This window comes from Mauremys reevesii, linkage group 1 (genome assembly GCF_016161935.1).
Source record: "Mauremys reevesii isolate NIE-2019 linkage group 1, ASM1616193v1, whole genome shotgun sequence".
Lineage (NCBI taxonomy): Eukaryota > Metazoa > Chordata > Testudines > Geoemydidae > Mauremys > Mauremys reevesii.
This window is the reverse complement of record NC_052623.1, coordinates 114,828,864-114,856,269: the sequence shown is the minus strand read 5'-3', so window position 1 is coordinate 114,856,269 and position 27,406 is coordinate 114,828,864. Positions and strand designations below refer to the sequence as shown.

The 27,406-nt window shown below is 43.8% G+C and overlaps 2 protein-coding genes across 18 annotated transcripts in view; both read left to right on the top strand.

Annotated features, from left to right (window-relative positions):
- Positions 1 to 3,818, top strand: part of RASA3 (RAS p21 protein activator 3) — a 197,384-nt gene extending 193,566 nt beyond the window's left edge. For all 6 annotated transcript variants that reach the window (XM_039542281.1, XM_039542294.1, XM_039542303.1 and 3 more), the window contains 2 exons: positions 750 to 933; positions 1,589 to 3,818. In XM_039542281.1, the coding sequence (XP_039398215.1) occupies positions 750 to 933; positions 1,589 to 1,664 (260 nt within the window). In that variant the 3' untranslated portion in view covers positions 1,665 to 3,818. The remainder of the gene's footprint in view (positions 1 to 749; positions 934 to 1,588) is intronic.
- Positions 3,819 to 6,355: 2,537 nt separating this feature from the next.
- C1H13orf46 (chromosome 1 C13orf46 homolog) lies at positions 6,356 to 24,096 on the top strand. 12 transcript variants are annotated; one of them, XR_005586666.1, is made up of 9 exons: positions 6,356 to 6,644; positions 12,334 to 12,379; positions 12,837 to 12,942; positions 13,035 to 13,085; positions 14,168 to 14,218; positions 17,808 to 17,872; positions 22,183 to 22,264; positions 22,442 to 22,608; positions 23,110 to 23,455. XR_005586666.1 is itself a non-coding variant. In XM_039496297.1 (8 exons), exons 1-7 carry the CDS (start codon positions 6,461 to 6,463, stop codon positions 22,241 to 22,243), a joined length of 564 nt encoding a protein of 187 aa, XP_039352231.1. In that variant the 5' UTR covers positions 6,356 to 6,460; the 3' UTR covers positions 22,244 to 22,264; positions 23,967 to 24,096. The 12 variants fall into 12 exon arrangements, 8 of the variants coding, with proteins under 8 accessions (XP_039352231.1, XP_039352292.1, XP_039352284.1 ...); XR_005586648.1 differs by having other exon boundaries at positions 12,837 to 12,921; positions 23,110 to 23,453; XR_005586647.1 differs by having other exon boundaries at positions 22,553 to 22,608; positions 23,110 to 23,208.
- The last annotated feature ends 3,310 nt before the right edge of the window (positions 24,097 to 27,406 follow it).

The following is a 27,406-nucleotide window of genomic DNA, read 5'->3' as shown; positions in this document are numbered from 1 at the left end:
AGCTTGCAAAGTACTTTAATCCATTTCTGGCCACCATGCATTTACAAACTTAAGATTTCCTACCACTTCTGAGCTGCCGATCTCTGCCTATCTCCCCTCCATTTTTGAATCATCACTTCCAGAAGCAGCATCTTGTTTCAGCATTCAGAGAAGACCCTGCTTCTGGCCCAGGCAGCTCAGCAAGGAGAGGTAACTGGGAAACTGAGATGGAAACAGAAGAAAACCTAGAAAACCAGTGAAATACAGACAGAGATTAAAATATTTCCTCTCCCCACTTCTAGTATGCCCCATTGTAACACGAAAGTAGAGCATACTATGAGGTATTTGCAAGTGTCCTAGTTACTTGGCCAAAAAAACTACTTATAGCACAGAAAGTGTAGTGAGTGTTGTAACTTCTCACATTTCTAGAATGTTCTCATTTAGGGCAGATGTTATTGAGGTTCTGATTTACTTCAGCTTGTTCTATGATCCTTTTCACAGCAGTTCTGTAGAATGTCATTCACGACTGTACGATTTGTAATTGTTATAGTTAAGCTTCTCTTGAAAATTCACACTTAGACGTCTAATGGCCTCTTGGGAACATAGATGAATGCATCTTGCTTCTTAATCAATAGTACTTAACTTCTAATGCAAGACCAACTTTAGTTTCTAATTACCAGCAAAGTGACACCGGTTGGCATATGTGACCCCAATTAAACTATTTTTTACAGTGTGCCTGTCCTACCTTTTTTTTTAATTTGTTTTCATAGAGGCCTGTGGGAGCAAATCTGTATATGATGGGCCAGAACAAGAAGAGTATTCAACATTTATCATTGATGACCCAAAGGAGACCTATAAAACACTAAAGCAGATCATAGACGGTGTTGGAACTTTGGAACAGGAACATGCTCAGTACAAGAGGGATAAATTCAAGAAGACAAAATATGGAAGCCAGTAAGTATAGTTTGTTCAGTAGCTCTGTAAAACAGAATGTGATTTGGTTACGTTCTGGTATTCAAAACAATAGAGTAGGAAAAATCCGACAGCTGCAGCTGGTACAAGATGTTAACGGAGGCTTAGTCTGATTGTACTTTGAACGGTTTATAAATAATTTGTAAAATGCTTTCTTTTGACTAGATAGAGACAGTGGTAAAAAGTATTTGAAGACAAAAATGTATGAAACGCGAAAACTTTGTAGCAAGATTATTAGGGAAAAAAAGGAATACATGCCCATAAAATGTCAGCTAAATATCAGAAGATGCCTCTGTTTAGCCCTGAATATTGTACAGAGCTAGTTGAAAATATTAGTTCAGTCAGCTACATCCATTTATTTAGATTTATACTGAGTATCAAAAAAAGTGCCCATTCAAAGCTCTGGGTATACTTGACATTAAAAAACAAATACTGAAACAGACCCAGGAATTCCCCCAGTTCAACTCAAATACACAGCTACAACATGAATATAACTGAAATTAACTGACCTCACTTCTAATAAATATTTGCTTTTATGGTTTTCTGTTACAGTATAACTATTGTAAGAAGATTATATTCCAACAAGCAATACAATATAAATATAACAGTTCCTCCAACTTTTTTCTCCCTTTTTTAGGGAACATCCTATTGGGGACAAGAGTTTCCAGAGTTACATCAGGCAGCAATCTGAAATCTCAGCACATTCCATTTAAAGTGTGAAGGAGATCACAGGATGGTGCTGAAGGGTCAAATCAATGAAGCAACAATCTTAAAAACTAAAATAAAAGGGAAGCCACATGTAGCAAAATGTAGATAAGTGTCAAGCTTACAAACTTTGGGACTTGCTAAGTGTGTTGTTCTCTCTCCAAGAACTGTTACGATAGTTGCTATGCACTTTATTCATCTGATTATCAACAGATGACTGAACTCTGCCTACTAGGCAGCTGCTGTTGTGTGTGTGCGTGAGAGAGAGAGAGAGTGTGTGTGTATGTTTTTATATTTGCTTTGGTTTCTTGGAATCTAGTGATCAGTTCAATGATCAAGGTGTGTGGACTTCATCTTGACACTCTGGCAATTTCTTACATTGCTGAAACCAAGCAAGCCGTTGAAAGGCAGCATTTTCTAGAATTGTTTGTTACTGTTTTTTTTTGGGGAGAGGGGGGTTGTTCCTGGTCATTGTATGTTATGTCACACATCTGCATGCTATATTAGGAAAAGCTTAGCAACACTGCTTTTAATGCCTACATTAAAAAAGGAAGTGGTAAAAAAGCCCTTCTTTTTTTAGGTTTCAGAGTAGCAGCCGTGATAGTCTGTATCCGCAAAAAGAACAGGAGTACTTGTGGCACCTTAGAGACTAACAAATTTATTTGAGCATAAGCTTTCGTGGGCTACAGCCCACTTCTTTGGATGCATAGTGTCGTCTCCCACATTGTAGCTTGTATTATTGAGAGCTGGTCGAGGAGCAGGACTTTTATTTTTACGGTAGCATAATTTCTGTTAAAGATGCACAGTTTTTAATTGAAATCCAGATCTGAATGGTACTCTTGATATTTTTGAGATACAAAGTTATTTCTACAAAACCTTCAGTGGACTTTTGTTTTCAATATGAAATCTTGGTTCTCTAATGAAATTAACTAAAATGAATTAGAGCAGGTAAAAGAAAATGTCTCGGATTGACATTAGTTTGCTATACAGTCTAGTCACAGTAAGATTTGAATGGCTATTTTGGAAGTGCCATTTTAAGGAGATTAGATAGACAAAGTGAGGACAGTGATATATTTTATTGGACCAAATTCTGTTGGTGAGAGAAACAAGCTTTTCAAGCTTACATTCCCCACACCTGAAGAAGCACTCTGTGTAAGCTCTGCTCTCTCACCAACAGAAGTTGGTCCAATAAACGATATTACCTCCCCCACCTTGTCTCTCTAATATTCTGGGACCAACATGGCTACAACAACAATTGATATTTTAAGGGGAGGCTAAACAATTTGTTCTGATTTTGAAAACTGTCACTGCTTTCCACTGCAGCAGGGAGAGTGCTTAGAGCCCTGTGCCTGACAGCTGAAATACACCAAGTCCCCAAGCATAAGTCTTCGGAGATGGTTTGCTACTGAATAACGCTTAAAAATTGAGATCCATGCTATCTTGGCATCACTTGTTTTTTTGGAATATAGATTTATACTTTTCCAGGAAAGTTTTTTTTTAAATCTTTTAAAAAAATATGTAAATAAAAGTTTGCTAAAAGTAATTTAAGCTTTAGTACATTAGTTTGTGTATTAATGCATTCTGAATGTAGAGGAAGTGGAGTGAACTATGTATCTCAGTAATATCAACAAATGTTGAGGAGAGGAATTAAAAAATATATATGTACGTGTGCTGGTTAGTTGTATGCCATAACTCTCCTCTGTAAGGGTCTGATTCAATAAGCATCTAGCTGAGATTGCACCGAAGCCCATGCGATGTCCTGGAAGTTATGGGTCGTAAGCTTCTGTGCAGCAGAACTGGGTATTGTTTTTCAGTTGAATTGGATCAGAAAATATTAAACTTTCAGCTTTTTAATGTGAAGATATTCGTATCTTTTCCTAAAGTGTTATCAAATAAATCTTCAACAGTGTCCTCATTGCATTTGGAGCATACAAGATGCTGTAGAGCAGAATCCCAATAGATGATTGTCATGTATTCATTATCACCAGGAAGAGTGGGGGATGGGAAATAGAAAAGTGTTGCAGAACATGAATTTTGGACTCCAAGCTGTTAGCTGCCATTTAATTGCAATTTTAACCTGTATTTGTAACTTAATATTCTGTTTATAAAATACTAATAATCTGTACTGTGTGTTCTACTTGCCAATTAAAAGAAGTGTTTTATTTCTGAAAAGTGTGTCCTTCTAATCTAAGTTTAGTCCAAATTTAATGAAAAGACTAGATAACAGTTGTAACCTATCACGTCAGCTAGTATAGCATGTGAGTAAAGGGCTGAGCAGCGCATTTAGTGAATAATGCATATTCTGTGCCAATTACTGTGTGAATGTTAAAAAAATGTAACAACTCAGTCTGTTAAGTAATTGTTTTTTTGAATGTTCAATTCCTCCAAGTGGCAGTTAGTTCACCCGCTCCAGGGCTTCTATGAATTAAGCATAAACTGCAAGATTTTCTGTGCTGAGCTGCATTCACCACAGTTCTACTGGTGGGTCTTTGTAGGAACATTAGGAGATGGTAAATATCACTTTTGTAGAAGATAATCTTCCACAATGCTTGGAAGTCCAGCTAATGATTAAGAAACCACTCCTCACTGCAATGGATCTGAGTGGCTGTCATGGGGATACAACCCCTGTTTCTGGCAGAAGAGCAATTTTAAACAACCGCTCCCTAACTGAGTGGTGGAGTTGTGGTTTAACAGGTACACCGCAATCTGTGTTGCTGAAGCAGGAAAGAGGATCATTGTGGTGGAGCGAGAAGTTGGCTAGCGATTTTTACCACAATAACCAAAGCTGATTTCAGTGTGGAATTGCTGTAGCTTCAGAGATCCTCTTTAATTAACAAACCAAACATTTACAGCAAGAATGCAGAACGCTAACCCGGAACTATAACCCTTAGAATTCTAACACGCACAGTCTTTATGGTTGTACACTGAGGAACAAGTGCAGAGTTAACTCCCAGCTCAGTCTGCCTTCCTTCTACTCAAACCCCCTCTCTGGACACTGGTAGCCCTTGATGCTGTTCTGAGAGGCCTTCCCGCCCCCAATAGTTTCCTGTTCTCTGTTGGCTTTCCTGGCCTGCTGCGGTTGCTTTATTCCATGCCAGGATGCCTACTCCTCGCTGTCCCTGCCACTGTGTGCTCCCTGCACTGCCTCTGGCCCACCCTGACACTGCTAGTACAAAGATGCAGAGTAGAAGGGTTGGTCAGGGAGCAGAAGGGCAGGATGCAACTCATTCTGCCTGCATAAGCTAACCCAAACCTTCCTCTGAGTCCTTCTCTTTCCCTCCAGCAGGCCCTCATGTTCCAGGGAAATGGCCAGTCCTGAAACATTAAAACCATCAAGGGCTGCCAGTGTCCTGAGAGCCAGTAGCTATAAAACTATTGGAAATAAGATTGAAGAGTTGCTGATACAGCCCCATATTTAAGGGATTCTAAAATCTCCTTACCTCGAAAGACACCAGGTTTTGTACAGGTAGAACGTACTCTCCAGGAGACCTTTATCCTGACCCACAGAAATCCAGCACTAATCTACATTTTAGTTAAGGATCAGCTCTTGCTTTCCTAGAGCTAACTTAGAATACAATTTAAACCTTTGTTCCAGTTCCCAAGTTTGAATTTTCTTACATCCCTTTCCAACTCGCAAATTCTTAGACTGGACAGTGTCTAGAGTCCTTGAATTCTAGAACACTCTGTTAGGCCAAACAATGGATGTGTTCTAACCAAATGCAAATGAGACAATGTCAGCCAGTGATTTTGATGCTGGTTCTTTCTAGTCCTTGAAATGCATTTCTCCTGTGGTCCTCCGCCTCAAATAATGCTCTCCATATTTCACTGTATACTTGTTGGACACACCTGGAAACAAAACTCAAGTTATTTTAGATTCTTACTACCATGTAAGTGTTGAACTAATATTAACCTTCAAAGCTGCACTTTGCCTGCAAAACAACTATGCAAGAGCACCAGTTATGAAATTCTGTGACACTAGCAACTAGCTTTTGGCTACTCCTTGTAGTGAGTTTAGTATAGGCCCCAAATACTCACTTGACTAACCTGATTGTCAGACAGAAAAGCACCATGAATGGGAAAAGTCTGTGGGTACCTTTCATTCTTAATTGCCCGGGATTAAAAATAAACTCTAGAACAGTCTGTGGATGTGGTGATCTTGTCATCTTTCCTCTCCCGGGTCCAATATTCCTGCTCAAAGATGCAAATAATTTTAAGTAGAAAACAAAGTAATAATATTCACAATCCAGGCTATTAACTCTTTGGATTATTGGAGTCAAGAACATTGCAACCCATTTCTAGGGGCAATGTTCAGTGCACTAGAAAAATCTGTTTTCATAAAGGAATTTAAAAGGCCCCCTACTGGATCCCTTCCAGGCCAAACAGGCAGGCGGGAACACATTGCTTCACATTCCAAAAAGGAAAGTTTGAAATGGATTTATCTGGCACATTTGTCTGTAAAACTTCACACTAGAGAAACAGGACTTCTTAAGGGACTTTCCAGGTTTGCCAACAGGGTTTTAGCTGAGGTTTAAAATCCTGGCACTTCTTTTGAAAATGTGTACACTGAATTTGTGGAGTATGTCTGGAGCGCAGCTGCTTCAGTGATTAAATAAACTCTGTCGGGGTCTTTAAATGTCACTGCTATGATGTTCTGATGGTGCTTATGATGTCACAAAGATCTCTAACATCAGGAGTACTAAATGCCACACACACACCAAGTAAGTACATCAAGTGAGAATCTTGCAAGCTAGCTCTTGCCTGGTAATTTTTAAGGTCTTGGGACTTCTCCCCATAAAATCTTACCATGGAAAAGGATGTCAGCTCATCACACAAGAGATACATGAAGGGGGTCCAGCTATCAAAAATAGCACCTGGCGTCCAGAGAGTCCTCACAGAAACATCTGATCTTTACAGAAGTAAAAGTGTCAGTGGCCTCCCACTGAAGTCTGAGCTCACCAGCCTGATTGAGAAGACCCTGCAAGAAGTTGGTAAGAAATCATGTCCATCTGAAAAACAGAGCTCTTTACTAAGAGACTTATTTGGGGAAGGGAGGGCTGCTTGCAGGGCATAGCTACCTGACGTCTACATTCCTTTGGTGTGATTACTTGTTCCCTACCCTTGTCTGCAGTATTCTCTTAATGTCTCTAGGAAGTTGTTTCAATTTGCTAACACAGCAGGTGCAGTTACGGAGGGATCCATCAGAAGCGTGTGACTATGTGAAGAATATAAAAACCTTGTCAGTCACCATAAGAAATGTGATGGAGTCAGGAAATAAGTAAAATTGTAGGCTACAGCCTGTGCCTGCTTGCATCCATGGCTCCTAAAGTCTTGGGAGAATAGTAATGCTATGGGATGACTTTGGAACATTTAGAAGTGAATTCTCTACATGAGGCACCTTCTGATTTCATTACAGCTGAAGACAGACTGAAAGATTTTGGTTAACAAATATATTTCTTGTCCTGAGCTAGCAAGTAATTACATTGTATGTGAATTAAAATAATGTAAAATGGGCATTAAGATGAAGACTTACTTATGTTTGACTGGGGTATTCCCAAACTGCTCAATTCTGCAGTTGTGCCATGCAAACAGTGACTGGAAGAGACTAGTGGCTGAATGAATAATAATTGTACACTCTTATTGATGGCATAGATGCAGCATGGTCTAGTAGCATAATCACAGGACAGAAAGCCAAGCACTCATATATTCTCTTCTCAGCTCTGACATACAGTTGATGTGTGTCTGGGCAAATTGCATATTCTCCTTTCACACTGTTTTAGTGAGTTCATGCACTCACCAGTGTAAATCAGGAGCTACTCCTGATTTACACTGGTGAGTGCGAGAACTGAATTGTCAGCTTCTCTCTCTATTCATTAAATGAGGATAATACCCATCTTATACGATTTATCAAATATTTGTACAGCACTCTAAAGATTTGCAATGTTAAATATTATCATTATGTATTGATTATTATGCCCAAAGTTGTCTGCCCTTAACAGAATTACCAACAGAGTCAACATAAATAGGTCAGTTAACCAAATAAATATGAGACAAAATTTAAAGATCCACCAACAACCTAGGCTAAATGTAATGAATCTATGAACTATAAAGAAATAACCTCACAACAAATTCAAGCAGTTTTGAGTCTCATTTAGAAGGATGGGTACCACGCGCACACACATCTGGTGAATGTTATGGACAACGGCATTCCAGGGATGGAGGAGCAATTTGTATAGTGAGGGTTCTGGGAGCCATTGAACCAAACTGTAAACCGTGGATACGAGGGAAGGCCCTTCAAGCCAGGGGGTGCTGCTGCACCCCCAAGACCCCTAGTTCCAGCACCTATGCAGCATTCCAGAGATATGGACCCTGGATGGAGATAGTGGCAATGGTGACTGAATTTTAAGACTGTTTTACACTCTCCTGAGAAGAGCCGGGTCAAATTTTTCAAATAGTTTATTTGCTGAAAAAAGCAGGTTTGGGTCGACTGAAACCATTTGTGAATTCAGTGAATACAAAAAAAAGTAAAAGTATTTCATTTTGCAAAAGAAAAAAGGGTGTAAATGGACAAAACCAACCCCCCTCACCTGAGAATTAAACAATTTTAAAAAACGGGGGGAGGGGCGGGGAAGACTTCATCAAATCCAAAATCAAATTTTATCAGTTTTTCATTTTGGCCACTGAAAGCTCAATCATTCACTCAGCTCTTCTCTTGACCTCAGGCAAATGATAGAAAATAGATTTTGCATTAATTTGCCTGAGGTTATGAGCATGCTTAAGTTTTAAAAAACTACGATATGTGTGATCAAATATTTTTGGATTATTCCTGTGTTTAGCCAAAAGCTTTTTCACAGCTCTAATTACCCAATTAGCAGTAAGCCTTTGGGAAACCCTGGTGACGTTGGCCTGGAAATTTGCATAGTTGGCCTCCATCTCTCATAATAAAAATGTAGCTCTTTGCACTGGTGGCACCAGAATCTTAGATGCACAGTGTTACAAACAAGCATTAATTGATCTTAGGTATTTGAATTTCTGTTAACAAGGCAGTATTGGTGTAACTGTGTTGGTCCCAGGATACTGACCTGAAGAAAAGCTCTGTGTAGCTTGAAAGCTTCTCTCTTTCCCCACCAGTAGCTGGTCCAATAGAAGATATTACCTCACCCACCTTGTCTCTCTCTTACTGGCACACTGATTTTGAAGTATATAGAGCATTCCTTTGCAGGTGGAAGGATTTCCACAACGCTAAAATTGTGATAATTTTATACCTGCAGAGAATTTTGCTGAAGAGAGTAAAGGAGGAAAAGAATTCTATGGATGATGTGTAAGGAAATGTAACGGACAGTTACATTGGTTTAAAAAAATGTGCACAAAAAAAACCACAATGAAAGAATTTGTATCTCCTTTTAACAAGGTTTTCTGTGTTCTTATTCATCATCAACATCATCATCAAGGCAAATCCCCAAATGACAAAGCCTCCTTACAAATTGAAGGGATTAATTGTGTTTTGTTTTCTTTGTTGGAACCCAGCGACTATTCCTCCTTTCAGTCCTGCCCAAAAGTCATATTCCTGTAGCCATGACATCAGGCTATTGTCATGGAAACGATGAGATTTCCCTGATTAGAAGAGAGAGGATATGAGAAACAAGCCTTTTAAACACAATGGACTGGAATCAATCGTCCCTGCTACAAGGAAATGCAACTCCATGGACTTCAGCTGAGTTGTACCTTGCTTACAGCAGGTCTGAATATGATTAATTTTGCCCTGACCAAGTACTGAGATTCAATTGATGCCAGAAGCTTCTAACCTCATGCTAGTTAAATGCTGCTAGTGTCAGCAGCTGCCCTGCTCAGGGCAAAGACCTCTTATACACACACTGCTCTGTAGGGTGACCTTATTGAAACCCATAATTCTAAAAATAAATTTCAACCTCTACAGCTACAGTATCCACTCATTATTTATCATCTATATCTAGCAATATAGTGATCACTTTGGCAGTGCCGACTCTAGGCACCAGCAAACCAAGCACGTGCTTGGGGCGGCACATTTTCAGGGGCAGCATTCCGGCCACCTTTTTTTTTTTTTTCTGGCAGCAAAAGTCTAGAGCCAGCCCTGGCAGCAGCAGCACGTCGTGTGTGGGGTGACCTGGGGCTGCTGCGGTTCGCGCCGCGGGGGAGCAGTGCCCGCACCTTGTGGCTGGGCCGGGCAGGCTCCGAGCGGGGGACATTTGGGCTAGGGGCCCCCCCATTGGGGCACATGGAGCCACCTGCAGGTGTTGCAGGTCAGCCGCCCCCCCGCCCCAGCGCCACAGCCGGGGCTGAGCGAAGCGGTCCGAGATGCCCAGGGACTGCGGCAGGGTGGCCAGAAGCAGCAGCAGCAGCAGAGCCATAGAGGGTGGGGTGCTGCTGTGCATGGCCCACGTCCCGCTATCCAGGGCTCTGCTCCCTCTGGGGCTACCCTGCCCCGGCTCCTCAGCCCCCTGCCAGGGCAGTCCCCCGGCTCTGCCCTCCTAGGTCCCGGCCGGTCCTGGAGGCGGAAGCCCTGGCTGGAGGGACCCTGGGCTGAGGCACGGCCCGGGATCCTTGCAGCTTACCCCAACCCTGCCAGCGTCGGACCAGCTGGAGGCGAGCGGGGAGCCCAGGGCTGGGATGGCAGGGGCTGCAGGTGGAATGGGGTGGGGAGGAGAGCCCAGTATTGGGGCGGCAGGGGGGACGGGTGGGGGAGGGCACTGGGGGGGGCAAAAAACCTAGAGCCAGCCCTGACTTTGGTGGCCTCCTCACTAGAATTTCATCATTCTTACCCGATTTCCATATACTTGCCACGTTCAGCGCAGCTCGTCTAGCTGACAAAAAATCTGCAATTCTCCTGTCACGTGAAATCGCCCAAATTAAAGAGAAATTAGCCTCGAGATCTGGATGTTCTCACTAGCCAAGCACTAGAGAAATCAGGGATATTCCCAACGAAGCATAGCCTGCTCTTAATGAATAACCCAGTTTTTGTACCAGCAGGCCTTCTAAAGTTGATATTTACTGGAAAATCTCTGTCTGTTCCTATCAAATATTGTACTTGCAAGGAGGCCTCTTGAGACAACCATGCCATGACGCCACTGGTGAGCAACTTCAGACGAACCTTAAATGGATGCATGTAAACGTCTCAGAAGAGACCAGCCTCAATGACACTGTGTGCAATATTTTTGACTGTTAGGGATCATGGCATTATTCAGGCAGCCTAGCTGCTGTATGGCCTCTCAGCCACTGTACTTCTCAGAGCGTTCTTACCTTTAAAACAAAATATAAGTAACTCCTGCAAATAGCTCCCTCAAAGCTCTTTGTCAGGGAGATGGAATATAGCAAAGTCCTACAACTTCATAAGCCTGGCTCCTCACCTGAGGGCACAACTTGCCCTCAAAAACTTTGCAAGCACCCTTCTGTGTCTGCAGTTATTTGCAAGAACACAAAATGTGTCCTTAAACAAGCAAGCAAACAAACAAGAAAAAGCTACCACAAACCTGCAGGGACCGAGAGAAGCTGGGAGTGTGGCTTTGCCCAGGGTACAGCCATTCTGGAATTCAATATCTGAAGAGCTTTGTGGTCTTTATTTTATTTTTTTTCGTATCAAGAGGTGTTCCTGACATTCATGCTTTTGTCTTCTGCAAAAGTAATGAGAACTGCCTCATCTTAAATCTATGCCCCCCGACACCCCCAGTTAATGGGTCCATTTGAACTGGATAACATCCAATGCAGTGTCAGAGGAGACACTGCTCTCTATTCTTCCCAGAAGAACTATAATTGGCACCTTACCCTTCTTTAACACTTATTTTTTTCTGCCAGAGAAGTGCAGTAGGAACAGGGTAAGGAATTTGCTAACCTTAACGTTACGTACTGTGGCTTTGTTCTGGTTTTACTTTTCTTTCTCTCCATAACATTTTCTTTTTCTTCCTGTCTTTTAAATGCCTCCATCTACTTTCTATTGGCTTTCTTGCTGCCCCATTCCATGACTTTTCAGGATGGCAGCAGCCTCTGCTGCTGTTCAAGTTTTCAGATGATGTCTTAATACTACTACTGCTGCTTTAGCTTGGGTAGGGGTTTGGATACCTGAGCACAGGTTTTCCCCAGTGTCATTGTCATCCTGCTGGTTACTTCACAGGGGAGGCCTGAAATGAAACAAGTTCACCTGGGACCGGCCTTCTACAGGTTGCACTTTGGGACCTCCCCATCTCTGATGCTAGGTGGAAGCCTGCAGGAGTGCAGAGGTTGGCCCAAAAGGCTTAGAGCAAGGGGCAGTGTTGTGTGAGTCGAGAGGGCTGGTCTGGCATCACTATTCTTACCAGCTCTGTCCAAGGACTGAGCGGAGCTGAAATGCTGTGACACTGGGGGAAACTTGTGCTCAGGTATCCAAACCCCAACCCAAGCTAGAGCAGCACTGTGAAGACACCATCCAAAGGCACGAACAACAGCAGCGGCTGCTGCCATCCTGAAAATTCATGGAATGGGGCAGCAAGTAAGGAAATAGGAGGGCGGTGAATGTAATTAAAGGTGGAGGGGGGGAAGCATGCAGCAATTCTCACTAGAACAGCAAAAGGTGGGAAATAAAAAATGTCCTTAGGTAGAGGGAAGTTAGACCTGGTTAAGATGTTATTTTGGTGTCTGAAGGAAACTGCTAAAGAGCTCTTTCCTTTTTAGAAGCTGGGAATTCAGAAGAGAGGACAAAAAGTGAAGTAGAGGACTGGTAAGCAACCACTAAACATCAAAATAAGATGGAAGTAGGTTTGCCTTTCCTAGGTGCTAGTAGAACCTGGGCTTTGTAGGTATGAATTGGAAATAGGCACTTGGCTTTAAAACCATGGACAGCCTGCTCAGTTCCCAGGATGAAAAATCTCATAGCCTGGGTAAAGCAAGACCACACAGACATTGTACGGGAGCCACTGGGGTGGATGGAACTCTGTCCCCAAGCTGGAGTCAGGCTGAGGGGCACCTCTCTGGCCAGCTCACACTTGAAAGTCACATTGTGCAGTTCATTTAAAAATGTGTAACGCCATTGAAATCAGTGGGAGCTGCATGTGCTCAGCATTTCTGGAAATCAGGCCATTGTGCTAGATAGCAAAACTATAGGAAATGTTGGTGAGTTGAATATTTTAGTCAAACTCCAGTGGGTTGTTAATGTGTACATATGTCTTTATGTGCAGCCAGGTGGAGCTGAATAAGAAAGGGGATGATGACAAAGAGGAAGATAAGGATGGAGACTGTGGTCAAGAAGAATACGGCATTAGAGTAGGCACGGCTGAGCAATTGGTCAGGAAACATGAATTTAAAAAGCACAAAACAGTCTTTCTAATTGTTCTACTTTCACTTACAAACTGTCCCCTCTCCTTTTAAACCTATAGGAAGCACAGACAGAAAATTTAAAAGTGGAAGAAGTTCTCCTGGAGGTACAGGCAAGTAACTGTAATTCAACAAACTGCTCATCATTCAGCCAAGCAAATGTGGAGGTGACTGTAAGATGAAGACTCCGGTGAGAAGAAGGTGGGGGGAAGTTAGAAAGGGTTTTCTTGTTGGAATGAAGTTACTTTCAGAGGAATATGTGTGACCCATTATAAAGAGCATTCAGTTTCAATCTGATGATCGTTACCTGTTGTTTTCGTTAAACTCTAGTGCAGAGCTTTGGATTAGTGTCAGAGCCTTTCCCATTGCTCTGCTCAAAGGAAAGCTCAGTTGTGTATCTACCCTGAAGGCCAGACATATGACTCAGTCCTACTGTTGTCTATAAATGGAGCTTATTTGCTTGGGTAAGGGCTGCAGCAGCATGCCCTCTTCTTTCTCCATGTTGGGCTTAAAGCAACAGCAGACTCGACAGGAGCATCTTCTGCTATTTTATAAAGTCTGTTTTCCCACATGGGTGTAGAAAGTTGGTATATCCTCAGGATGGCCCAAATCAGGTGACTTGAGAACATTAGTGACCTGTGAAAGACTCTCTCCCTGGCAAGACCTGAGTTCAAGGTTCTCTATTGAAAAAGAAATAGCTGAAGACACAACAGTTATGTACAATGGGATAAGGAGTTGCCTTTTCTGAATGCTCCCTGTGTGGCTTATTAGGTATTAGTAACGTCACCAACTCCAACAGAGAAGCAGCGATCTCTGAACTCAAGTCTAGGCAGGCATGTAAAGAAAAAATTAAACATAGTTAAAAATATATTTACAGTGAAATCTTCACTGAGAATCACCTCCAGAAGGTGGGCCCTGGCTGTAGAAACCATATTAAAGTATTCAGAAGGCTCCCAATACAATACTGTTGAATCTTAATTTAGATGTTCAGATACCACAGTGATGAGTGTGGTATAAATAATTATGAAACCTCTGCTAGATACCCAATTTTGGCCAGTGCCTTAGGTAGTCATTTACTAGGTTTTACCATATGTTAATTCTTGTTTTCTTTCTTTTTCTCCTCATTTTCATTTTTTTTTAAAGATTTTCAATTCACTTAACACTTCATTGTCTTCTACTCACTCCTCTCTCCTAGAAAGACCTGTCTACTTTTGTGGAAATTGACCTAAGAGACGAAGTTGATGAGGTAAGAAAATAAAACCACCAGGCCTGAATGCACAGGATTTTATCTTATTTAAAGCATCATTTCCCCAGAAGGGGCAGGTGTGAGAGTGAAAAGCAGCATGGAATATAGAGTTCTCCTTCTGTTTCCAGATAAGCTATAAGCTGCCTGCTACCTCTCTGTGTTTCAGTTTCCTCATAAGTGTGATGGCCTGAATACATCCTTACCTCAGACAGGTGGTGTATGTTTTAATACTGAGGTTTTTAAAGTGCACTGAAATTCATTGAATGGAAGGCCTTATAAAAATGTAAGGTGTTTACTGTTATTAACAAGATAAAGCATGTGTATTATCCAATGAGGCCAAGTGCAGTTCCTTCTTTCATTACAGAAATACAGTAAGGTGATTCAGAGAATGATAGACTTGTAAGTCTTACATCTGTACCTGGCAAATTGGTTGAATCGACAATTAAAAGAGAATAACAAAATATATGAAAGACTGTGATCTGATAGGGTCTAACCCGCACAAATGCAGCAAAGGAAAATCACGTCTCACTAATCTCTTAGAATTCTTTGAACACATCAGTAAAGTAGTGGATAAAGGTGTGACGCTTTGGGTTTCAGCCTGGGTCAGTAAGGGATTGTGTCACCACCTGCCCTGTAACCTTGGGTGTTTCTGTGCAATGCAGCCTTAGCTTAGAGCCCTGCCACCAACAGTATAGTGGCTTCAAGCTGGCTTCCGCTTGGTTACTCCTTGCAGGGTGACCCCAACAGCCCTTCCAGACCCGAGTCTCCCCAAAACAGTCTGCCCTGCAGTGTCCAATCCCTCTCCCTGGAACACTCACAAAACCCTTTCAAGTTTACTGCGTCTTTAAAGAGACAGTACACAGCACCAGCCTGTTAGTTTGGCATAGGATTTCACTCTTCCATTTGAAATGCTGAACTGAGATGGTTGTGTAACAAAACAAGAGCAAGTGGTCGTGTTGCCATGTCAGCCCCAGGATATTAGAGAGACAAAGTGGGTGAGGTAATATCTTTTATTGGACCAACTTCTGTTGGTGAGAGAGACACACTTCTAGAGCTTTTCTTCAGGTCTGGGAAAGGTACTCTGGGGGCTGGTCTACACTGGCGGGGAGGGGTGTCACAGGAAAACAAGGTGGGTTAGTGGGTTGCAGATTGTTGTAATAAATCATAAATCCAGCATCTTTATTCAGACCATGATTTTTAGCATCTAGCAAAGTTATGAATTTAAGCTCCCAGGCTTGTCTTTTCACAGAGAGGTCAGATATGGAGTGATCGATCAGTCCTCATCCCCAAAGGAAACCCGCACAACACTTTACAAGATAAGCCTGGGAGCGTTGCTAGACACTACAAATCCTCCACTCTGGTTTGCCTGATGGCTTTGTTCTGCCTTTCATGTAAACGTCATTTCATTGTCTCTCCTTGCTCAATTTACATTGGAGACACATTCAAGCAGGCAGAACCACATACCTTGTCTAGAAAGAAGTGACCTCAGCCTTGCCTGCCAAACACCTTTTAAGAATATATTTCCAGCACACCTTTATAATTTTTCATATAACACACATACATACACCACCTACATAGGCGGCAGGTATCATAGGCTGTGCCTCCCCAAACAGCCTACCGTGGCCCCACCCCCAGGCAACCGTACTTCCAGCAGGGACTCGGGGCGGCTGGAGCTGCGCTGCGCTGGCCGCCCAAGCACTGGGACTGGGGGCTGCCCAGAGTACTAGGGCTGAGGATACGCCGGCTGTGCTGCTCAGCCACCTGAGCACCGGCGCTGAGGCCGTGGTGACCATGCTGCCCGGCCACCCGGGGCTGGCGCTGTGGCAACTGCGCTGACAGACACCCAGAGCCCCGGGGCTGGGGGCACAGTGACCGCACTGCCTGGCCACCTGCAGTCCTGGGGCTGGGGGCACAGTGACCGCGCTGCCTGGTCACCTGCAGCACCAGGGCTGGGGGCACAGTGACCATGCGGCCCAGGGGCTGTGGGCACTGAGGCTGTGGTGCACCAGGGCTGGGGGGCCAGGGTAGGGGTGCTGTGGGCTCCTGTGGGGGAGGGGAGGGACCTCGGGCACAAGGGGAGGGGCTGGAAGTTAAGCTCCCTGGGCGGCCAGATCACCGGCCACCCATGACCACCTAATAATATTGGTGACCACTGTGTTGCCACTTAACATATGATACAGTAGAACCGCAGAGTTCCAAACACCTCGGGAATGAAGTTTGTTCATAACTCTGAAAAGTGTGTAATGCTGAACAAAATGTTATGGTTCTTCTTTTAAAAGTTTACAGCTGAACATTGATTAGCTTTGAAACTGTACTATGCAAAAGAAAAATGCTACCTTACCTTTCCTTACCTTGTCAAATCTTTTTTTAAACTTTCCCTTTGTTTTTTTTAGTAGTTTATGTTTAACACAGTACTGTACTGTATTTGCTTTTTTAATTTTATTTTTTGTCTCTGCTGCTTCCTGATTGTGCACTTCTGGTTCCAAAAGAGGGGTGTGGTTGACTGGTCAGTTTGTAACTCTGAGATTCTACTGTACCTTACATGACACCTTTTACACACATATTATGCCAACAGTGAGTTGGGGTACCCTGAGCTGGTCAGGTCAGCTGAGGCTCATTGCTCCATGTCGGGCAATCCCTTGCCCTCTGGCACTGATGTGTTATTAGGGCCACAAAAGGAGAACCAGTTGACAATTTATTTTGATTTCAAAAAGACCTTCAAGAAGGTCCCTCACAAGTGGCTCCTAATGAAGCTAAGTAGTCATTGGGAGAGAGGCAAAGTACTGTCATGGATCAATGACTGGCTGGGAGGCAGAAAGCCAAGAGTAAGATTACCAGCAGGGTGTCTCAACATTCTGTATTAGCTCCTGTGGTGTTCAATATATTTATTACTGAGTGGAAAGCAGGATGAGTAGCGACATAGCAAAATTTGCAGATGACGCAAAATTCTCTAGGTTAGTCATTACCAGAGAGAACTGTGAGGAACTTCAGAGAGCTCTAAACATGCTAGGTGAATGGGCAACACACCAACAAATGAAATTCAGTATCATTGTATCCAAAGTAATGCATGTTGGAAGGAAAAATTTAAGCTACTTGTACACCTTATGAAGGTCTAAATTATCAGTTCAGGAAAGGAACCTGAGGATCATTGTAGATATCCCAATGAAAACCTCTGCTCAGTGCACAGCTGTGGTCAAAAATGCTAACAAGTTGTTAGGCTGCATAAAGAATGTGATGGAGAATAATACTGAAAACATTATAATGCCTTTCCCTAAATCAGTGGCACAGCCTCACCTGGAATACTGCGTGCAGTACTGGTCACCCCATCCCGAAAGGATATTCAGAACTGGAGGGCGTTCAATGGGAATTATTCACGGCTTAAAGTTACACATGCTTAAGTGCTTTTCTGTACTGGAGCCTCGTCAGGAAAGGAAGTAGAAGTAACACAGGGAGCAGACTTGTTAACTGAAAGATGCCATTTTCATAGTACTTTCTGGAGTAGAGCCGCACTTTTAAGATTTGCTGCATGTTGTTAGATCCAAGTATTTAGTCAAGAAATTCCTGTTTGTAAACATTTTTTGTGGTTCAGATAACTGAACACTTCTTGACAGAGGAGAAACAATCGGAAGAAGAGGAAGAACCAGCTGAACTCAAGTATGGAAAACATTTTAACCTTCATGCAAAACATTAGAGGGAAAGGCTAATGAAAAATGATGATGAGGTGTGTTCTTCTTGGGCTTGTTTTATCATGAATATATTATAGGACAAATCACAAGCTGGTGGAGATGCAGAGGTCCACCATAAGTCATGAAGACAGTTAAAACAAAAAGTCCAGTATCACAGGAATTTTTTATTCCTCAAATAATCCCTCCCCCACCCCTGCCCTCCTCTTTTAGTGCCAATAACTATAACTGTGTTTTCACACAGGAGCACAGTTCTGGAACCTTAGTAGCCAGACCAGCCCTCACTGATCTTAAAGCTGGCTTGTAACTCTTCCATATGTTATAATTTCCCCCCAACTCTCTCAGCCTCGAATGAGGTGGAAACCCACAGTATTTACTCTGGAAGATGCAATGGAATGTCTGGCGCCCTGCCCAGCCTCTTCCTGGGAGCCAGGGATACAGGCATGGAATGCATCTTTTGGTTGGGATTGTCGACTAGCAGAGCAAGAATGGGGCCTGCCTAGAATCTGGCTGGGGTAGAGGTGAATTGCCTTGGCTCATAGGCTATGGGCTGAATAGAGGGATCTAAGGGTGGAAGATCCAGTCATCCTAACCCAGATACATGCAGTAGGAGTCTGAGCCTGCAAGTCTGATAAGAGTTGTTTTTACTTTGCATGTAGTTAGCCATAGCTGGGGTGGTATTTCTTTGGCATATTTTTGAATTTTGAAAGATTAGGTCATTCTTTAACTATTTTATTTTCCCTGTACTTATTTAACCAATTTTTAAGACTAATAAATAAGTGTATTCTAGTGGGAGCAACAGCAGACACTAAAGTTGCATAAGACAAGGAGTTCCCATTCTAGCCTTGTTTTCAGCCTCACATAACTTCTGGATACTTCCATCTTCGAGGCTGACATTTTTCAGGCTTGGCTTTACCTGAAGGTGAATTTATGTGTGGTTCTGGGGAAGGTAAGAGGGAGTTTGAAAAAGCATGAGTCAGTTATTTTTGAGTATGGGGGTCAGGGGAGTACTCTTCCCCACTATGAAGTGTTGTGATCACTTTTTGAACTGTTCTTTAGCCAGAGACGACCCATATCTGCCAATGTCGGGGGGAGGCAGTGCAGAGTGAGGACAGTGGCTTCAGCAGATGTTACTGAGTATGCTCAGTACAAGCCAAGCAGCAACTCTGAGGGGTCACGTGACCTCATGTGCCCACTTCCCACCCCCCCACACACAGGGGCGGCTCTAGAAATTACGCCGCCCCAAGCAGGGCGGCGCGCTCACCGCCCTTCCCCGGTCCCGCAGCCAGGGCAGAAGTGTCTGCGGCGGGTGCGCTGGTTCCGCGGCTCCGGTGGAGCATCCGCAGGCATGCTTGCGGGAACTCCGTCCGAGCCGCGGGACCAGCGCACCCGCCGCAGTCATGCCTGCGGGAGCTCAAGCGGAGCCGCGGGAAGAGGGGACCCTCCGCAGTCATGCCTGCGGCAGGTCCGCTCGTCCCGGGGCTCCAGTGGACCTCCCGCAGGCATGCCTGCGGAAGGTCCGCCAGAGCCAAATGCCGCCCTGCCGGGACAATGCCACCCCACGCGCCTGCTTGGCGCGCTGGGGTCTGGAGCCGGCCCTGCACACACACACACACATCTCCTCTGTCTTTAGACAAAGTAAGTGTGAGCAGAAAGTTATATGGCATTAGCCTTCATTGAAACTCTGGTGGAAATTGTTTTTGACTTGACCTATACATCTCTTTCGTATGCTGTGCACTCACAGTACTTTCCATGGCTTTCAGTTAAAGAAGGCTGTACTGCACATGCAGATATTGCTGATTTAGTTGTATAATGACCAGTGTACTGCAGGTATAGAGGGAAGGCTACACACTTTGTAAAGTTTGCAGGAGAAGTCCCCCTTTGATGCACCTTAGGAGCAATGAAGCTCACAACATTAATTGGGGTGGGGGTAGCGGGGTCTCTTGCAGACCAAGTAAAGTGGGATGGCCAAGGTATATTGGTGATGTCAAGCCAAAGAGTTCCGTATTTACATGCTCTATTGCTAATTTGTTGCAAATCAATAGAGCTTCAATACCCTGGAAAGTGAGGCTTCCATTTTCTATGTTTTTATCTCCATCTTTTTTCATTATTTAAAAAAATCCTAAGAAATGCCATTAAAAAAAATCTACATTGGAATTAGAGTTACACGGTTAAGAACTGAAAGGTTGGAAAATAACTTGCTTACAGTATGCAGCGTTGGTGGTCCCAGGATATTAGAGGGACAAGGTGGATGAGGTAGTATCTTTTATTGGACTAACTTCTGTTGTGAGAGAGACAAGCTTTCGATCTTACACAGAGATGCTCTTCGGGTCTGCTGCACTGAGGGTCACTTTATTCAGTCTGTCATTCTGCAGCTGTTATTTTCCTACAAGTCGTGCTCCTCCGTTGTATCTCCTTCCCTTTATACTCGAGTTGGCCACTAGGTGGGGCTCTTAGTACGTGCTGGTCTTGTTCTCTGAGCACTTGAAGGTCCTCTGCAAATTTGTAAATGTGCTGGTTTGTGATACAACTTATGGTCACTACCCCATTTCTAATGGTAGCAAGACAAACCTCTTGGTGTTTACACAATGTTAAATGGAATGAAATTTGGAGAATGTTAATTTTCAAGTGGCATCACTTGTGCTATGAAAATACAAGTGACCTAAAATCTACTGTTCACTTTGCAGGGCCTAGTAAGTATTTAAATCTATGCACCAATTACAGTGTGAGGCGAATATTTCAGAAGTTTGATCTGCACCTCAGACTGTGTCTTATTCTAAATATTGGTTCTGTGCTTCCTTTTGCGGGCAGGCCGGGAGGGAGGGGAACAGCCTGTAGAATGGTGTTCTCAAATTTATTTCAAGCATCGTGATTGCGGGCCTTCCTTGCGAAGCACTCATGAAAATAGGACAAGCTCCTGTCTTCATGCAATTTTGGAAAAGATAGCGTGGGACTCCCCACACAATGCCCTGTAGTCTGAAAAAATAAGTTCTAGTCCCATAGATTCCACTGAAATTATTAATATTCTGTGGCCTTCTCAAACTTTTTCATTAACCAGGGCCTCACACTGCTACCTTGGGGGAGATAACTATCATTCACCTATTGATAGATAACTGAGGGCTTGTCCTTGTCCCGTCCACACACAAAATCCCTTAGCATGAGTGTACTGGACTTTTAATGGGAGTTGGCTGACCCAAGAAGCTGCTAACATGATCCCTCTGCAGAGTGGATACAGGCTAGATCCACTTGAGTGCTGCTAGTCCTACAATGCCTTCCCACAATTCCCCCTTTGTTTCCAGAAAAGACAGGCAAGTTTTCCCACAATTCATTGAGAAAGAATTTAAAAAGCAGCTCAGTTTGCTCCAGTGTTGAGAACCATGGGATATGCCCCCAGAAACCTTAATGCCACACCGGAGTGAGTGCAGTACCAGTGTGGTTACAACAACTCAAGTGTTGTTTTGCAGCGTGGACACTCTCACTTGAGCTAGGCTAACTTGGGAGGCGTGTCTGGAATGGAGATGACTTGTGTTAACTCCACCGTAAAGATACAGCCTGAGATCTTGCACAGGATCGCTTCACGCAGAGCTGGGAATAGAACCAGGTCTCTAATAAAACAGAGCCAGGTAGCATCCACTTTGTCATGCAGGGTTAGCAACATTGTAACTGTCACACACCTATTGGGGCTGGTCAAGGGAGTTCAAACTTCAGAGGACAGACCCAAAAAGCATGATTTAATCTTGTTTAAAAATTCTCATGATTTTGGGGTCAATCTTGTGATTTTGGGGGTGTAACTTACAATTTTTGAACTTTGGGGTTGAGAATCCTAGTAAAATGGGAATAATACTTCTTTACCTCCCCCAGATGATGTGAGGCATACATTAATAAATAGCTGCTGCATTTTGAACTTGTCAGAAGCAATGCAATGGAACTGAAAAGCATTAACCTGTGACAAAGCACACACATTGTATTGGCAGCAGCCAAACTAGACTGTCAGTAATGTCAGATTTCAGAGTAGCAGCCGTGTTAGTCTGTATCCGCAAAAAGAACAGGAGTACTTGTGGCACCTTAGAGACTAACAAATGTATTTGAGCATAAGCTTTCGTGGGCTACATGCATGCATCTGATGAAATGGGCTGTAGCCCGCAAAAGCTTATGCTCAACTAAATTTGTTAGTCTCTAAGGTGCCACAAGTACTCCTGTTCTTTTTGTCAGTAATGTGAAGTTCTTCATGTAGATCTGCTTCTAAACTGATGGCGTCTCTCTCGTGTTTCTGGTTTGCAGGCTCCAAAGCAACTGGCTGTGCTGCTTTCCAACCTGGAGAAGCAGAAGAAGAAAAAGATAAAAATAGGATAGCTATGAAAAGGTAAATTCAGTGCTTAGGAGGCATCGGAAATTCTGGCCAGGGGAATGATGCAGGCCCCAATCTGATGGGGGTGAGGCACATGTGAGGATTAAGAGAATATGAGAAACTTCTCTCTGCCTCTATTCTTTCATGCTTTATCTGGTGCCTGCTTTTCTTTCATATTTCCCTTTCGCCAAGACACTGACCATTCAAGGCTACCTTATGCTGTCAAGATCCTGCCTGCAACACTGGGTTTGATGTCACTAGGGATTCTCCTTTGATAAGCACTCTGCTTTTCACACACTACAGGCAGAGCAGCCAGCCCTGTGGCAGGGGTCTGGGAGCACAAGGAACCTTCTAAAGAGGTAATTTATGGCTTGATCCTGAGAAGTGCCAGAGCTCACCCTGAAGTGGCTGGGAGTTGGGGATACACAGCATCCCTCAAGAGCGGGCCCTAAAAAAACAAATGAGTCATGGTGACTTTGCTGCTGTTCTCTGCAGATCGGTGGGTTTTTGTTTTTGTTTCTCACTGGGAGCCATGTGATGGGGAATCTGTAGAAATCCCTTCTGGAGAACTCATGGCCAAATGTTTGGAGCACAATAGGATGCTGTTTGGCACCAGAAATGAAAATGAGAGCAGCTCCCTGCGAGTTCCTATTTTGGAACCTTAATAAACCACAACATGAAAGCCATCGGCTAAACAAGCCGTGCTTGGGAGGGACTTCAGAACAGTGAGGGGGATGGCAGGTTGGGCTCAGGGGCATCAGAAGGGATTGTACATATGTGGCAGATCCTTTTCAGAATGAAATCACCTATTGTGGTATATATACACACTAGTTATGCTACATGTCTATATCCTTACACAGGAGTCTCCAGCCTTTGTGTACAAGGGCCAACATAAACCAATCTGGAAGGGCCAGTAGAGAAACAAGCACTCATTAAACTCAGAAAAAAAGCAGAATTAGACTGGTTTGTTCCTACGCTTGTGACACCTCAGTAAGAAGCCTGCTATTGCATTTATTACACAATGGTAGGTGCAGAGTGAAAAGGGACAGGAGGACCCAGGGCAGAGGAGCACTAGTGACCATCTCTGCAAAGATTTATTTAGGAAGTTTAGCGTGGGGAAGTAAAGGTCCAGAAGAATGCATTTCAGCTGTACTCCTAACCCTGAGACTCGGATGCCTAGCTGGGTAATGAAGTGGATTTTAATGTTTTAAACAAGGAAAGAGCCTGTCCCTGCTTAACTCTCCCTCTTTAGGTCTGATTCCTGAAAAAGAGGCTTTTAGAATAGCAGGTAGAGCTCAAATAGCCCACAGGGGAGCTAAGCCATCCTCGTACTCTTCACCCTGACTAGGTCTAATGGGATCCCTTCTAAATGGGCTTCAGCTCCTTCTCACTCCCTCTGGCTTACTGATGGCTCTTCTGCCCCAGCACTGTTGCTCAGACCACGTGTTCTGGTCGGTGTAAGGAAGCAGGTAAGATTAAACAACATTGTGCGTAAATTCAGCAATGAGAAGGGATCCTGGTTGGAAACCAGGCTGAAAAAATCTGTCTGTCCCTGCTGTTCCTCTTGCCTCCGTTTATTGTGCTTTTGGTGTGTACCATTTTTGTGTGGGAGACGGGGCTAGGGCCCAGTGAAGAAGACACTTCAGTTTATGATAGATAAGTGGATCTGTGATCAAACAGCTCTGTGCGTGTGTGGATGCACTCTCTTATCCCCTAGGTCACCTGTGGAGGAGGAAAGCTGGGACAGGGAGAAGGGGTTAATGACTCAGTATATTTTTTTTTCGACTCATCTACAATGGACCAAAGAAAAATGCCACTCTAGCGCTTCCAGTCTTGGTTTGGTGGCTGTGACTTTTTCAGTGCTCGGTAATTGTGAGTATGTGCTTTCCAGGTTTCAAAGTGAAAAGACTCTAAAATTTGGAATAAAGATATTTCAGGGCACAAAACGACATGAAATATTGAACATTTTCAGGGGGAAAATATTTGGGGAAAAAATCACCAATTTCAGCTCTACTAAAGTCAACTAAGCACATCGGCTTTGGAGAATAGAAGTAAGCAGCCTGGCCTCAAGGTGTGGCCCTCTAAGCATGCAAGTGCATATTCAGTACCACTAGTAGTGGTGTTTAAAAATAGTCAGAGTATTTGCATATGAAAGTAATTGCAATTTATTTAAAGAGACAAAATCTGGCCAAAAATTTAGACTAAAATAAAAATAAAAAAAAAATTAAAACCTCCTCTGGATTTTATTTCCAGCAAATAAATCTTTCCACATCAAAATGTAAACATTCCCTTGTATCCTTCAGAGTGCAGATATCTTACTATTTCTGCTAGTGCAGGAAAATCAGAGTGTTATATGGTCTATAAACACAACAGTCTAGTTGCACGTGTAAACAATCAGTAAAATGCAATCAATGAACACCATGCTTTTTATTCAGCTATTCGTAGAGATCCCCAGGTTTCAATTTTCTCTGTCCAAATAAATACTGTGAATAGCTGCTTGATAACTGAGATGTGCCACAGCAATCTTGCAGGCTTTCTTCATACATATTGAAAAAGAGAAGTCAATTTTACCCTGTTAATATGATTCAGGCAAAGGGCTCATACTTTCACACTCTCCAATAGAAGCTGGTTCAATAAAAGATATTACCTCACCCACCTTGTGTCTCTGGTACAATGTTCTGAACTGTGGGTCAGGACCCCAAAGTGGGTCATACCCCATTTTAATGGGATTGCCAGGGCTGGTGTTAGACTTGCTGGGGCCCAAGGCTGAAGCCCAAGCCCGAACCCCACTGCCCGGCACTGAAGCTGCAGCCTGAGGGCTTCAGCCCTCAGTGGTGGGATTCAGGTTACAGGCCCCTGGCCTGGGGCAGTAAATCTTGAGCTTTGGCTCCCCCACCCAGGGCAGTGTGGCTCGGGCAGGTTCACATCTCGGTCCCCCCTCCTAGGGTCGTGTAGTAATTTTTGTTGTCAGAAGGGGGTTGTGATGCAATGAAGTTTGAGAACTCCTGTACTAGACTAACAAAGCAACTGCTTCTGGGGCCTGCTACTCACTTGAGATAGGGTACTTCGAGCGAGGGATAGGGGTCCTATGGGTAGGGTATTTGGTGCTAGGGATAGGGTTCCTATAGGTAGGGCTCCTCGCCTACGGGTAGGGTACTTGGAGTTACGGTTATTGTTCCTATGGGTAGGGCTCCCTGCCCCAGGGTTAGGATTCTTATTGGTACAGTACTTGGAGCTAGGGTTAGGGTTCTTGTGGTTAGGGCTCCCCACCCCAGGGTTAGGGTTCCTATGGGCAGGGTATTGTGTGACACTGTTTGGATTATGGTGACCATTTATATTATTGGTACCAATATTACAAAATGGCAGTGAATCTTACGAGATATGCCATGTTAAGGTATCAGTGGAAAAGTTATGATTTGCTAAGTATGATCATCTTGTTATATGTATGTATCATTTTGTATCGGGAATTATAAATAGGTATGGTATATTGGTATCTCAAACTTGTGCTGTGTTTCTGGGTGACTCCCCCAGACAGATTGGCACCAGCACTATCTAGCCTGTTGGATGGCCCATCAAGGGCAATCGGCTGTACAATGAACCCATTGAGAGAAGCCAATGTGGCTGGTCCTTTGGGGTCAGAAGAACATTTTGTATAGTGAGTAGAGTGTTTTAAATAAGTTCTCACTGTACTGGATCTGGGTGTTGATTGGGAGCCAGAGAACTGGAATGCAATAAAAGGGGCTGTGTGATTTCTTTCTTTTTTTGGCCTCTTGATAACCAGTGTGGGGGATCAGGAGCACAGTTTGTGGCGGTTGGTGAATCTAACTTCAGTGTTCACCACCAGTTTGGGGAGAATCTGCTCTCCTTTTGGCAGCCTGCCCTGATCTTGGCATTTTCAGTGTGGGCTTCTCTAGGCACCTCGGGTCACAGCTTGGAACTAGGGTTAGGGTTTCTATGGATAGGGTACCTGGGGCTATGGTTAGGGTTCCTATGAGTAGGCTACTTGGATCTAGGGTTAAGGATCCTGTGTGTAGGGCTCCCTGCCTAAGTTCCCTCTAAGCTGCGTGGCTGCCTACTAAGCCCCATGCAGGGGCTCAGGGCTGCAGCAGGGAGAGATGCCTCTCCCCAGCACAGACCTGCTGCGGCGGGGAGGCGCCGCTCCCTGCCAGCCCCAGCGCAGACCTGTGTCACACATCACCTCCAGGTTGGTGCACATTACAGAATTCATTCTGCACATGAACATAAAAAAATTAGAGGGAACACTGCAGGGTCCCTTCCCTCGAGCTGGAGTTCCAATTGTTAGAGTACTTGGAGCTAGGGTTAGAGTTCCTATGGGTAGGGCTCCCCGGCACAGGAAGAGTTACAGGAGCAGATCACCTAGAAAGTGGCCCTGAGAGATGTCCTTGAAATGTGGAGGGTCTGAAAGCTGAGAGTCAGCCAGATCCTCCCAAGAGTCCCACCCACCCAGGCTTTACCCTCAAGTGTTTATTCCCAGGAGTTTGTTAAAGAGGTTCTAAAAAAACAAAACACAAACCAAATCACCTTAGGGCTTTTAATCAATGACAAACAAAATGATTCTGCTTTGGCAAGGGAGAGAACAGAATCTCTCTTAGCCTTGCATAGAGGCAGCTGTGTAGCCTTAAAAGCCCTGGGTAGCGCATTCCCTTGTAACCTCACTTCTTTTCCCTTCCCTCTCCCAGGGATCCCTTTCTTTTAAGGCTCAGCAGTATAAATCCTTAGCTTCTGAGTGCTCTTCCAGAAGCCCTGCCTCATTACCCTGATCCTCCTCACCTGGGTGCATATGGGCTAGAAGAGACGTGACTGGGGAGTTTATTAACTGTCTGTTTGCTGGATCTCTGGAACCTGCCACACGGCATTGTGAAAGACTTTCTTAATGCACAGGTCAGTGGACACTACACTGCTTGAATGTGAGACGAGTCTAGTTTATTTGTAAGCACTGTGTATTTTTAGCTTTTTTGGAGCAGTCAGTTCATTATGTTTAGGGCATCTAGCATAATGGGGCCTGATCCTTGACCCGGGCTTCCAGGTGCTACCGCAGTGTTCATAATACATGTTTGTAAACAGTTTAATCTTTAAATGCCCTTGTTAATGTTAATAGAAACGAGAATGTAAACAGCACATTCCACAGCTTTACTC

What these genes read in the sequence shown, in the direction of transcription:
- C1H13orf46 (XM_039496297.1), top strand. Translation starts at nt 6,461, where the DNA reads ATGGAAAAGGATGTCAGCTCATCACACAAGAGATACATGAAGGGGGTC. An exon ending in GAAGACCCTGCAAGAAGTTG is followed by an intron (nt 6,645 to 12,333) that starts GTAAGAAATCAT and finishes TTTCCTTTTTAG; the next exon opens with AAGCTGGGAATTCAGAAGAG. An exon ending in AAAAGTGAAGTAGAGGACTG is followed by an intron (nt 12,380 to 12,836) that starts GTAAGCAACCAC and finishes CTTTATGTGCAG; the next exon opens with CCAGGTGGAGCTGAATAAGA.